The sequence below is a fragment of the Rhamphochromis sp. 'chilingali' genome (genome assembly GCF_963969265.1).
Source record: "Rhamphochromis sp. 'chilingali' genome assembly, chromosome: 7".
Classification (NCBI taxonomy): Eukaryota; Metazoa; Chordata; class Actinopteri; order Cichliformes; family Cichlidae; genus Rhamphochromis; species Rhamphochromis sp. 'chilingali'.
Window position 1 is genome coordinate 1,521,976 of NC_137934.1, and position 14,265 is coordinate 1,536,240.

A 14,265-nucleotide genomic window follows, 5' to 3' on the forward strand; every position below is an offset into this window, starting at 1 on the left:
TAAAATGGCAGCTGCTCCAAATGTAGAAAAAACAGAAGATTTATCTTTTATTTTTTTGAAAATTCACATTTACTGTGATCATGTAAATAATTTATCATGTTTTTCTTTGACAAAGGCCAACAGTTACAAAATTTAAGACACACAAGACACAAAGCAGACAGTTTCCTTCCATTTGAATCAAAAGCAACATTTCTTGCTTTGAATCTCAGAAACATTCATCCTAACCTGAAGTCAAAAGTATAAAAAGTCTGTCCTACGAATTTAAAAAATCAAATATGTTTGAAAAGAAAGAAAAGGGTGAGATCTGTGCCCTGTACAGCTGACTGAGGCCCTGTGAGGGTTTGTGAACACAGCAAATGCCAGAATTTAAATCCTCTAACGAACTAAACCTTTACAGTCACAGAGGATTTAACAGCTTCGTAGTGTTGATTGTTTACGCTGTGGCGTCACAGACGTCCACGTTAAACTACGAAGGACTCAAACGTTACAGTCGGTGCACTGGACAGTAACATGTTTCCAAGCTAAACTCTTTTGTGTGCATTCAGCAGACACAATAACACAACACAGTGTAATAAAGGACACGTAGAAGCTGTTTGTCAGCGACTCTCAGTCAGTTTTAGTGAGGAATGAAATCTCAGAGGTGCTACAGCACCGACACGTAGCAGCACTACACAATCAATAGTGTCTGCAAATACTTTGTGGTGTTCAGCTTGGACATGTTCTCTGTTGCAGTGCTCGACATGCTTCGTTTCCTGCTGCAGTTACACCTCGCTGCATACATGCGATCGTGCTGTTCCTGTAAATGTAGGACTCAGTGATGACCTGCAGTCATTGCTAAGTTTAGCCGTGCACACTCGATTGAACATCATTTTCTTGATGTCTCAGAAGCAGCAAACTTACTTTCACTTCTTTCTGGATCCCCCCCAAACCCCCATTAATGCATTTCTATTAAATACCAGAAGCAGCTGCTTTCATAGCTACACTGAGCTTCATGCATCAGTGAGAAGAAGAGAAGAGAGAAGAAAAAGGCCAATGGATGGAGGTTTTGTTTTTCATCAAAAAACATCTTCTCAATTAGTTATTTTGCGTATGGCATTGTGTTATTTTCGCATGCTTACCTTTACAACAGGTAAGGTTTACAATACTTATGAGGAATAAAAACAATGACTGACTATCCAGCTACACTTCATAAGGTTGAGTCTCAGCTGTTAATTACAGCTTGTGCTCAACCAGGAGCCACATGTTCTTGTCCCAGTTTATCATCTTTCCCACTTGGCAGCTGTTTTCATCGTTGCCTTCGTGGCTGTTTCCATTTGTGCTTCCCCGATCCAGGTACCGTCACTGTAACGCATCAGTTCAAGGCACAAACGCGTCCTCGCTGCTGTGTGTTACGTGGTTGGAGTTTATTTGGAATCAGTGACCTCTGCAGAGTGTCCCGCCTCCAGCAGGACCAGTTAACTGGCTCATCATCAGGTTTAACAGCTTGCACCAGATGCACTGGGATGCTTGTGATGCACCGACTGGCCGACCACGATTCACCGTAACAACCAGTGTTTCAGCTCTGATGTGAACCTGCTGCCGCTTCATTGGGCTGGTTTAGCAGTCGCAGGCCGGGCCTTGCTGGGCTCAGCTATCGCCTGAGTGTTATCAGTTCGAGCTTTAGCGGTCTCTGGACGGGTTTTGGACTCTTTCTTTGGCGCTGGGAGGGTCAGCGGTTCCCAGAGGAAGAACTCGTGCAGGAGCGTATTAACAGGATCCGGACACTCCATCATGACCATGTGACTGCCGTCCTCCAAGACCTTCAGGAACGCCATTAGAAGTATCTGATAAAAATAAGGATAAGAATAAAGGTTAGACTCATCACCAGCTCAACACTTTCTGAATGATATTGTCAAATATTTCTGCAAATAACAAACTACAGTTCAAATGAATGAATCAGAGTCAAAGTGTGAATCCAAACAAAACCTTTTGGTCCTTTTTAGTGGGCGGAAAACAAGCACATTATGTGTGTAAGTTGACAGAAGGACACGATTTGGCATTTACATGAATTTCTGTGTCTCTTCTCATGAATCAGCCACTAAAGTTCAGCCGCTGCATCATCGTTTTAGCTGCTGTTTACCTGAGAATTTGTTAAAGCAGCTGATTTTTTTAAACATTCACTGGATGCTGTAAACTGACCTGATTTCATATTTCAGCTTGTTACGGTGAATTTGTTTGCAAACTGCTGCTCGTTTAGCAAAGCACTGATTCAGTTGTTTTTCTGGCCACCTGAGAATTATATTTCTATCTTTGCTTTGATTACCGACCCCTGAGGGAACGATCTGTTTCCTAAGCTAATTTCATCGCTGCGTGCAGAGCAGCTATTTTCATCAGAGAGAAGAACCAGGCTGAAAGATTATCAAATGTTCACCAGAGAGTTCAACTTGAAACACAAAGCAAGGTGATGATTCTTATCTTATATTACATAGCTTTGAAATTATGACGCTCTTCCACGTCTTTGTCCCGTCTTCCTCCAATCACCCCAGCTGGTTGCAGCAGATGGCCCCGCCCCTCCCTGAGCTGGTTCTGAGGTTTCTTCCTGTTAAAAAGGAGTTTTTCCTTCCTACTGTCACCATAGCACTTGCTCATTGGGGATCTTCTGATTGTTGTGGTTTTCGCTACCTTACAATATAAAGCACATTGAGGCACCTGTTGTTGTGCTTTGTTGCTGTATAAATAAAGCTGAACGTCTGTTTTAATGAAGTTTTTTAACTGGATTTTCTTCTTTCCAAACTGGGACACATTTCTTATCCTTTTCACCACAGAATGATGTTTTCAGTCCACAATCTGTTATTTATAATAATAATAGCTTCATTAGGAAGTGTGAGACCCCCCACTTACTTCTGCCATTCGTTGGTCCTCTTCAACAGGGACAAATTTGTCATGCATGCCATGCACCAGCAGGACGGGCACTGTCAGCTCAGCGTGGTAGACCTCGTCCCCCTCAGGCCAGTACTGCCCGCTCATCATGGCACGCAACACAAAAGACGACACATTGAAGGCATTGTTCTCTTTCAGCAACTGCTTCTCCCTGGCGCCCTGCCGAGCAAAGCCCGCCCTGCAGAGTAGACGACATTTATACCAAAGAAAAAATTATTATTTTAAACATTAATTTAACAGCAGATTAAACATAAGAAGAATTATCCTACATACATGATATTACACATACAATAAACAGGATTTGCTACTACAGACAGTTTTACTGTCTGCACGACTTTTATTTCTTTGTCAAACTCTCTTACTCACACTCTTTCTGCAAAATGTGTAAATACGATTGGTCTTAAATAAATATTGGCACTATGATGTAATATTGAAAAAGCAATGTATAACACTGCAAAATACCCAACTGTGTGCACATTTCATCTGACTGGACTCATTGCGTTTATGTTTAGGAGGCTACAAACCTGAACTTCAACTGTTTAGAGAAACAGAAAACAAACTGAGTCGTGCCTCCTTCCTTGGAGGATCTTTCAATTTCGCTGTCTTACTTGAGAAAGCACCAGGCGAGCAGCGGGGAGAGGCAGTGAAGCACACAGGTGGGCAGGTTGAAGATGGAGCAGAGGCTGGGCTCCAGAGCTGTGGGACCGCCGCCGTTGATCATCACCATCTTGTGAATTTGTTCTGGATATTCATGAGCCAGGAAGGTGCAGAACGACACACTAGACAAAAAGAACAACAGGCCGGTTACAGGACAGACTGAAAAAACCAGGTAATCATGCTGTGGTAGTCATCTTTGAAATCTACTGTTCAGAATTGGCCTTTTTTTATGTGTGAGTCCAAATATTGTGCCTCACTTTTTCACTTGCTCACATTTTCACAAGTCAGCACGTCTTTAAAGTCTGGATTAAATATAGTGTGTAAGAAACTGAGCAATAATTATCACAGTTAACAGCAATAACACTGATTTTAATGGCTATACAGGAAGTAAAAGGAAGTTAGTGTAGCATAAGACCCAGCTAAATAACAGACAGAATAAAATTTAGCATTATTTATATTCACTACACTCGAAAAAGTATTTATGCACAAAATGCCGACTTCAAGTCATTTGTTTGCAGGAAATTACAGGAATTTGATTACGTGTAAACTTTCCATGTAATTTTTGTTACATACAATGCAAAACACACTTATTAGAATCTGGTCAAAAGGAGTTCACTGGATGGGCATAGATTCAGTTTACAGGTTTATTCAGGAGGCAGAGCATACATACTAACTGAAGGCTGGCGGTTTGTGGGTGGTGCCAAATATCCTTGGGAAAGATTCTAAACCCAAGTTAGTCCCCAACCCCAACCAATCACAGCAGATGGCCCCGCCCCTCCCTGAGCCTGGTTCTGTCGGAGGTTTCTTCCTGTTAAAAGGGAGTTTTTCCTTCCCACTGTCACCAAAGTGCTGCTCATAGGGGTCATATGATTGTTGGGTTTTTCTCTGTATCTATTATTGTACGATCTACCTTACAATATGAAGCACCTTGAGGCGACTGTTGTTGTGATTTGGTGCTATTTAAATAAAAATGAATTAAAGTTGCTCTCTGATGCATCCATCAGTGTAAATGTTAGTCAGAAAGCACATATGCATAGAAAAAAGTGCTTGGATGAATCATGCAAGTTGTATAAAGCTACCTGAGTGCTGAGTAGAGTAGAAAAGCACTTTATAAGAACCAGTCTGTTTACCATTTATTCTGTTGTATTTTACTCAAAGTTATTGTTTCATGCTTATGAGGGCAAAGAATCATTTATTTAGTTAGACTAGAAAGTCCCTTTGAAATTAAATATATATGTTATTCACATACTAAATGTCTGTGCTGTATAATTTACATTTGTGGTTTTAATTATAGCTCTAATTATAGAAGTTTAACAGTTCTTCTTAACATATCTTTTGTTACTGTATAGCATGTCCCACTGTATGTTGCTACACCTTTTGTTTACTGGCAACTTTATTTTCCATAGCTTATTATGATGTGTCTAAAAAAACTATTTTTAGAATTAGTTTTGAACATTTTTAATTATTCATCCCTTGTGGTCTTTGAACCAGTGTATTTGTTTTTATTGTAGCTTAATTGGTGTTATTTTTGTACTTTTGATTGTTTTTAATGTATTTAATCATTTTTGTGTATCACTTTATAACTGCTGTGACTGTTAAAGTGCTTGAAGTTGGTTTGGTAAAATTCTTGTTTTATCTTCATGAAATCTAAATATGTTGAATTTTAATGAAACTGCAGAGTAAATTCTTATATTTCAGAACCTCCAGTAAGATCTCAGATCTTTGCCTGACAAATGACTGAAACAAAGAGGCGCTGAGGTTTCCTGAACACTTCTGGATGACCTCCGGACCGTGTTCTGTTTGAACGCTGTGATCTGGGACTCACCCGTAAGAGTGTCCTATGAGGATATTCCTCTTCCGAGCGTATCTCTTGAAGATGATTCTCATATCCTCAGCCAGCGCATAGAACGTATACGCTGCAGGAATCTGCGGTGCTGAGCTGGCTCCGTGTCCTGCCAGGTCCGGGGCAATCACTTCGTAGCCCAGCCGAGAAAAGAAGTCCAGCTGGCTTCCCCAGATATCCAGCGAACCTCCGACTCCGTGAATGAAGAACAACGTCACATCTGGATGTGTCCCTTTACAGGCTGATATCTTCCTTTCACAGTCAATCACCACAGTGCGCTTGGGCTTCCGCCTGCGCTTCCTGGGTTGCTGAGATTGGTCAGTCTGTCCAGCAGCAGAAGCCTCACCCACTGCTGCTGCTGTGTCGGATGCGCCGTTGTTTCCAGCCGTGAGAGAGTCTGATCTCGCCTCAGGAATGCTGACGGGCGGCGACGAATTACCACAGTCCGTCAGTTCTACCTCCATGGTGCTGTTGGGTTCTGTCTCTCCATTCTGGCAGCTTTTCAGCTCTGCACTCGCCCTGTCACCCAAGTTCTCAATGAACAGCTGTCCGTTACGGTAAACTGTGATTTTTCGTTTGCAGCTCACACTCCCACCAAGCCCGGTGGGCTCCTCCACCACCGGCCTGTCGGGGATGATATGCCGAACTCGCAGAATGCGGCCCGGTTTTACCTCCACAAACTCGTAGCCATCAGCAGGTTCTGAGGTTTCTACAGGAACCACAATATTGGTCGGCTTTGAGGTGAAGCAGCAGAGCAGACCTTCCAGAAAGCTGGTCAGCATGGCTGCCAGTCTGCAGGGAATATAGTCACATAAAAACACACATAAGAAACACGAGCGAAGAGGGTCATTGAAGAGATGCAGACAGGCAGCAATGTGAACCTTTATCATACAAGCAAGCTCTCTAGTTAAGCCAGAATAAGAACACAAAACTATGGCAAAATGATTCTCTGCTCATGTCATTAGAAATTCGCTCAGGAAGATGAATATGAGGAGATGAAGGCACAGTACACATGCATACATGCATCAAGCACATGCATTTGGAGAAACAGCAGAGTTAAATGGCAAATATTAAGTAAATATATGCTGCATGTCATTTAAGACTTCTCTACATCAACTGACTATCTGGGAAGCTTAAATGTACCATTCAGAGAAATAAACAAGTTCAGGTGCCTTTACAACCCGGCATCTGTTTACAACTTAAAGCCTTGCTGCTTTCTGTCAGATGTAACTGATCACCATCTTTACTCAGCACGGCCTTTCGTGGTATTAATAGACATGAACGGATGGTAATAGCTCCCTGAGTTAAAGCTGTCCACCATGTGATCGCTCTGCAGGAGCAACACGCAGCAGCACTACTGGTTAAAACCACACAACAACCCATCGGTGATTAAAGGTGCTTTTTTTGAAGCGTTGCTCAGTGATTATTGAAGGATATTCATGAATAAAGAAAAGCCAGTGTTACTTTGGTGTAAATTAAGCTCATATAGACAGCACGCTCTTCTTCTTCTACTGTATATCATATTCTTCAATTCCAATACAACCACCTTTCTACTTCCTTGCTTCTTTTGAAACTTCTGCAACAATTTTGTAACTAAACAGCCCCCAAAAGGTGTCGCTGTGCATTACACAGGTCCTCCTGCAGTATCAGTTGTTGGTTGATTATCTGCTATGGCAACAGCAGCCATGCAGGGTCTGCAAGCGTCTCTGCTGGCTGCATTATCCTACCTTCCTCCCTACTAGAAAGGATTATACTCTCAGTCTCTCTGTTTAAGTCCACAGAGCACAATCTGTCTCTGGATAAAAACAGGAAACTATGGCACTGTGCAGAGACAGTTTTATACTGTTGCGTTTTTCTCTCAACTTTACATCAGCTCCTGTTTTCATGTGGGGATTATAAGCACAACGTAAAACAATATTCCTGCTTGGCCCTTTTAGTCCTTTCTGCTTATACTGGCACATCCACTCTCCAAATAACAGTGCGGTGCTGCCTGTACTGACAGGAAGAGGCTGAGAGCGGCATTTTCACATAAGTGAGGGTCGCCCATTCATCTCACAACAAAAGGCATCATTTTGATCAGGCAGAAGGAGTGACGCATTTTATTTCCTGTTCCATTTGTATAAAATACTGGCGAGGCTGGATCATAACCTGAACCAGCTTACAAGCATAAAAGATAAACATTTATCCATCTACCACGCCCCCTGTCACATAGTCCGATCCCCCCTCATCCCCCTCACCAGAATTTACATTTCAAATATTGTATAACAAGACAAAACTGCAAACTCATAACTAACTGAAGCCTTTGATTGAAATACCAAATAATGACACTCGTTCTCTCTTTCACACGTGGCATCACTTCTGCTATTGTTTTGTTTGTATTAAGTGCACACATGAGTCTGTGACAGCAGACAGCCGATCCCTCAGCATGTTTGTGCTCTCTGCTCATGTTGCCTTCATATTGAATCATTTTTGGCTTTTTAAAGAACTTATTTTAGCATCGCACTCAACAACAAACAAATCCTCCCAAACATAAGAAGTCCCTTCAAATTGCATTATGTTTCTTCACGTCAATATACGGGCCGCAAGTGACGTGGGCCGCAAGTGGCCCCCGAGCCACGAATTTGACACCCCTGATGTAAATGAACTGAACACAAAGAAGGTCTTAACACAATCAGGACACATTCACATAGATGCAGAGTGGGAAGGACTCTTTTTTTTTAACATATTGTAACACAAAGTCACACATGAAAGTACCTACATTCATCTAACACTATATTTTTTATGCAAAGTACAGCCAGGGTGTTACTATCTATTGATTGAACCATGATGAGCTTATGTTCACAGGCAGATATTCACAACATCCTCCCTGTGGCTGTGCCGTCCATTTAAATATCACCTGATTAAAGTCGTCCCTATTAGTGAGTTTGCTTCTTGCTAAAGTTCCTGCTCGGGCCCTGCGGTCAGAGACTGTGACTGGCTGTTATATAACATTGCATGCAGGTTAGACACAATCACAGTGGGACTGATGCGCAGAAAAACGAGTAGAGACTGTAATTCGGATTAAAAACAACTGCATTAGCTTCACTGTTGCTATAGTCTCGCACTTGTTTATTTAATCAGTGTATTAGTTGTGCTGCACCATTAAAGATCCATTGCATTTGCTGACATGTTTGACACAACTAGAATCACATATCAGGTGTGGACTGAAGCTTTGAAATGTGATATGTTAGTAAGTTATACATTTTTATAACCAGTTTGTTGTAACTACAAATTCATCAAAGTGACCATTAAGAAATAATTTAAGCAAAACAACAACGAAAATCCATCTCTAATGGTTTGGGTGGTGGTCTTCTTCTTCTACTACTACTACTAATAATAATAATAGGAGTCTTGTACCTGGTATTTAAAGCTGCTGGGCCCATCCATTCACTAAACACAATCAAAGCTCTTTGAATAGACTCACTGTCTGATGCATCAGGTGAAGCAAGTGCCAGAAGGTTTCTCTTTTCAGTGTACACTAGAATGTAACGTCAAATAAAAATCCTTTTCGTTATTTACACGAATGACCCGTGCGTCTTCAATGACGGAGCTCACCTTTACATAGCGACCTTCGTCTTGCCTCCTGCAGAAATCCTTAAACTACTTTATAATCTGAATATTTACAGTCCGCAGAAAAAAATGGGATAAACACACTAATTAAATCAGAAGGCTTACCTTTCCCTGTTTCCCTTCAAATTCCGTCTAATTTTTCAGATTGTTTTCTCGTCAAGCATCGGGGAAGTAGGAGAACTATAATCTGTTGCGGTCAATCCAGTAATCTAATTTATCTGGATTTTGTTGCCCTGTCCACATGGCGGCCAGTATCGACCGACTGACAGCGCATCTCTTTGTGGGTCACAGGTAGATCCACATATCTGCGCGCTCCAGAAACTCCACGTCCACGCTGAAATATCTGCGCGTGCGCTCAGAAACCCACCGGAGCTCCGCGGATGTTTTTAATCCATCGATAGCTGATCGTCTTACAAACACCGTTGGCTCCCTGTTCTGTTAGTGGGAGTGAACACTTGTCCCCCGCTGCTATGTAAGGGGAGACCAGACAATTGGAGAGAAACCTGTTTGTCCGGCGGGAAAGGTGCCAGTGAAGTAAAACCGATTAACATTTAAATCAATTAAAAAAGCAAAGAAAAAGAAACGTAAAGAAGGGTGTGTGTCGGGGGGGGGGAACAACAATACCTGCGGCTTTTCTAAAATAAAATAAAAAGTTAATATAAGCATAAATGTTTGAACAATTGACAATAAAAATCTTGTTGGTCGACATACATTTAAGGGCATGAAGTGTTCCTGCCTGTGTGTGTGTGTGTGTGTGTGTGTGTGTGTGTGTGTGTGTGTGTGTGTGTGTGTGTGCGTGCGTGCGTGCGTGCGTGCGTGCGTGTGTGTGTGTGAGAGAGAGAGGGGAGGGGGGGTGGCTTTTCATCCGAAACCCACTGGCACACTTTTAGAAAGCACTCAGTCCATTCTTCCTTGCCACCTTTCCTCACCGCTTCCTCTTTGTTTTTCTTGCATCTTGTCTGCTTCTCTCTCTCTCTCTCTCTGCCACACCCCTTTGTCTCTCTCTCTCTTCTTTTGTTGATCAGGAAAGCAAATTAGCTGAGCCACAGTTTCCCTTTAAATGTGGTCAATTTCTTAGACAGCCTTGCTTAACAAAACCATGAATTCTTTCACTCACTTCTAATAATACTTCCTTCACCTCACTTTTAAATAACTCTCTTTACTCACTTTTCGTGGATGACACCACAGTGGTTGGACTCATCTCAAGGGGGGATGAGTCGGACTACAGAGATGAGGTCAACAGACTGACTGAGTGGTGTTCAGTTAACAACCTCCAACTGAACACCACGAAAACTAAAGAACTTATCTTGGACTTCAGGAAGGGCAGAGCAGACCCGGCCCCACTTTACATTCACAGGAGCTGTGTGGAGAGGGTACACTCCATGAGGTTTCTGGGCGTGCAGATCTCTGATGACCTCTCCTGGACTACAAATACCACGGCGGTGGTAAAAAAAAAAAAAAGGCCCAGCAGCGTCTCCACTTTCTGAGAGTGCTCAGGAGGAACAACCTGGAGGAGAGGCTGCTGGTGACATTTTACAGAGCCACCATAGAGAGCATCCTAACGTACGGCATAACAACATGGTATGCAGGGTGCTCAGCTGCAGACAGGAAAGTACTGCAGAGGGTCATCAACACAGCCCAGAAGATCACTGGCTGCTCTCTGCCCAGCCTGGAAGTCACTGCAAACTCTCGGTACCTCAGCAGAGCTGGCAATATCATCAAGGACCACTCTCACCCCAGCAACCAACTGTTTGAACTATTACCGTCAGGCCGACGGTACAGGTCACATAAAACCAGGACAAACAGATTCAGGGATAGCTTCTTTCCCAGAGCTATCACCGTAGTAAATAAGCACAAAAACAACTGAACCTATACCATACCGTCACTGTCATTATATTATGCTGCTATTCATACTGTCATCATATTAATGCTGCTATCCTGTATATATTGTACATACTATTGTTTGAGTACTTACGATTGTTTTTTTTGTACTTTTTATATTTTACATTTATATTTATTATTGAAACTTGCACCAAGGGAGTGGCACTCCAATTTCGTTGTACTCTGTACAATGACAATAAAGGCTATTCTATTCTATTCTATTCTCACCAAGCATTTTGCAAGCTAGATTTTACACTGGTTAACTTGAAAGGTCAAATTCTGAAAGTGTCTTGGTTTGAATATCAATGACAGGGGCGATCGTGGCTCAAGAGTTGGCAGTTTGTCTTGTAATCGGAAGGCTGCCGGTTCGAGCCCCGGGCAGTCTCGGTCGTTGTGTCCTTGGGCAAGACGCTTCACCCGCAACGGTGCCCTCTGACCACCACCTGTAGGCAACCTACTGGTGGTGGTCAGAGGGCCCGGGGGCGCCAGTGTCCGGCAGCCTCGCCTCTGTCAGTGCGCCCCAGGGTGGCTGTGGCTACAATGTAGCTGCCATCACCAGTGTGTGAATGTGTGGATGACTGAATGACTGAATGTAGTGTAAAGCGCTTTGGGGTCCTTAGGGACAAAGTAAAGCACTATACAAATTAGGGCTGCCACGATTAGTCGACTATCAAAATCGTCGACGACTGATTTAATAGTCGACGCGTCGTTTGAAGCTTTGTAAGATCCCCAAAGACGCAGGAATAAGTAGCAGGATTTAAGAGTGTAATAACGGACTGAAACAGAAGATGGCAGCACTGCATGTACAAGGATGCCAGTTAAACACCAAAGAAGAAGTAGCTCTGTCCCAGAATTCATAGCGCGGCCCAGCTATGAATGCCGCCATTCCAACAATGGCGGCAGCTACTTAGTTTTAATATTACTCTTATTGTTCTTTCTGGGTCACAAAATAAACGTTTAACATATTTTCAGGCGAGAATGTAGCTGTGTAAACCTCAAATATCTGCTCAGTTTATCAAGACACCGCATATTTTCAAAAGCGCTCCGACGTTTTCGGAGACGTCTGTTACCCACTAGCTCGATAGTTAGCCGGGGGCTAGGCTCACTAGAGCCGGTGAGAACACCGGACTCCCGGCAAATCGTTTTCAAACCCACCGCCGTCTTTCGCTACTCAGGTTAAACATGATATATGAGTCACTTAGATAACTTAAAATGTTATTGTTTGGCTTTTTTCAGTGTTTTATTTGTTCCTGAGTAAATCGGTTTGGCTGAGATTAAAGTTATAGTTTTTACACAGCTGAATAAACGTCAAGCAGACAGCTGATTATCAGAAGTGTGAGATGCTCGAGAATTTACTCCTGTGTCCTGTTATATTTTAGATAGCAAGGAGTTTATTAAACTTCACCGAAACAATCTGCAAATTTCATTAAACTTTAATAAACTATCATCTTGTCTTTATTTTTAGTTAGCACAGACCTTAAACACTTAAAGCTGTAAGCTAATGATAGTTATATAAGAGCAGATGCTGCCGGTGCAATAAGCTGTACTTTTTACGTCCAATGGATGATGATCTGATTAATCGGTAGTCGTTTGTGGCAGCCCTAATACAAATACAGGGCATTTTACCATTTCAGATGACCCCTCCAGTTAATGAGAAGTCATAAGCACAGAACATTCAGTTCAGTTAAATTCAATTCAGACTCATTTATACAGTCATCCTTCAAGACAACAGTAATCTAAAAGAGCTTAAATACGTTAGTTTGTGAATCTGAATACTCTCTCCATCTACTTAGCATTTATCCTCCAGCATCATAAGGCCCCGTGGCTGCTGTTGCTATGTAACTAAGCCACTCAGCCAGTTATAATTTAAGTGTCCCTGTTATCCAGAAGCCCCATTTAAATCCAGATATTTTGCTTTTTTGTTTGTTTGTTTTTTGCACAAATCTTCTTAAGTTACAGTGAAAACAGATGTCATACACAAATAATATTCTCCCCATCTTAGCATTTTTTTATGTTTGATTTTATTTTTAATTTATTTTATTTTATTGTCCTTTTACATCATACAGAGCTGCTGTGTAAGTTGCCATGGCTGTTGTTGCTATGTAACTACTTGTAAGGAGTCCAAGGAGGCAGGTGACAGCGAGGTGGGAGAACATACAGAAACCAAAACCCAGCAATCCACGAGAAACCGGAAGGACTGGCAAATCCACTCATGCACGGTTATAATTTACATCTCCTTTTCAATTCAAGTCAATTCAATTCAATTCAATTCAATTCAATTCAATTCAATTTTATTTATGTAGCGCCAAATCACAACAAAAGTCGCCTCAAGGCGCTTCATAGATTCAGAGAAAAACCCAACAATCATATGACCCCCTATGAGCAAGCACTTTGGCAACAGTGGGAAGGAAAAACTCCCTTTTAACAGGAAGAAACCTCCGGCAGAACCAGGCTCAGGGAGGGGCGGGGCCATCTGCTGCGACCGGTTGGGGTGAGAGAAGGAAGACAGGATAAAAGACATGCTGTGGAAGAGAGACAGAGATTAATAACAGATATGATTCAATGCAGAGAGGTCTGTTAACACATAGTGAGTGAGAAAGGTGACTGGAAAGGAAAAACTCAATGCATCATGGGAATCCCCCGGCAGCCTATGCCTATTGCAGCATAACTAAGGGAGGATTCAGGGTCACCTGGTCCAGCCCTAACTATATGCTTTAGCAAAAAGGAAAGTTTGAAGCCTAATCTTGAAAGTAGAGATAGTGTCTGTCTCCTGAATCCAAACTGGAAGCTGGTTCCACAGAAGAGGGGCCTGAAAACTGAAGGCTCTGCCTCCCATTCTACTTTTAAATACTCTAGGAACAACAAGTAGGCCTGCAGAGCGAGAGCGAAGTGCTCTAATAGGGTGATATGGTACTACAAGGTCATTAAGATAAGATGGGGCCTGATTATTTAAGACCTTGTATGTGAGGAGCAGGATTTTGAATTCAATTCTGCATTTAACAGGAAGCCAATGAAGGGAAGCCAAAACAGGAGAAATCTGCTCTCTCTTTCTAGTCCCTGTCAGGACTCTTGCTGCAGCATTTTGGATTAGCTGAAGACTTTTCAGGGAGTTTTTAGGACTTCCTGATAATAATGAATTACAGTCGTCCAGCCTGGAAGTAATAAATGCATGAACTAGTTTTTCAGCGTCACTCTGAGACAGGATATTTCTAACTTTAGAGATGTTGCACACATGGAAGAAAGCAGTCTTACATATTTGTTTAATATGTGCGTTGAAGGACATGTCCTGGTCAAACATGACTCCAAGGTTCCTCACAGTGTTACTGGAGGCCAAGGTAATGCCATCCAGAGTAAGA

The 14,265-nt window shown here is 42.3% G+C and overlaps 1 protein-coding gene across 1 annotated transcript; it reads right to left on the reverse strand.

The window, feature by feature from the left end:
- Window positions 1-124: 124 nt before the first annotated feature.
- Window positions 125-9,449, reverse strand: abhd8b (abhydrolase domain containing 8b). Its single transcript, XM_080887633.1, has 5 exons — window positions 9,396-9,449; window positions 5,402-6,211; window positions 3,528-3,698; window positions 2,881-3,097; window positions 125-1,823 (listed from the first exon to the last, which is right to left on the reverse strand). Exons 2-5 carry the CDS (start codon window positions 6,199-6,201, stop codon window positions 1,584-1,586), a joined length of 1,428 nt encoding a protein of 475 aa, XP_080743759.1. The 5' UTR covers window positions 6,202-6,211; window positions 9,396-9,449; the 3' UTR covers window positions 125-1,583.
- Between the last annotated feature and the right edge of the window lie 4,816 nt (window positions 9,450-14,265).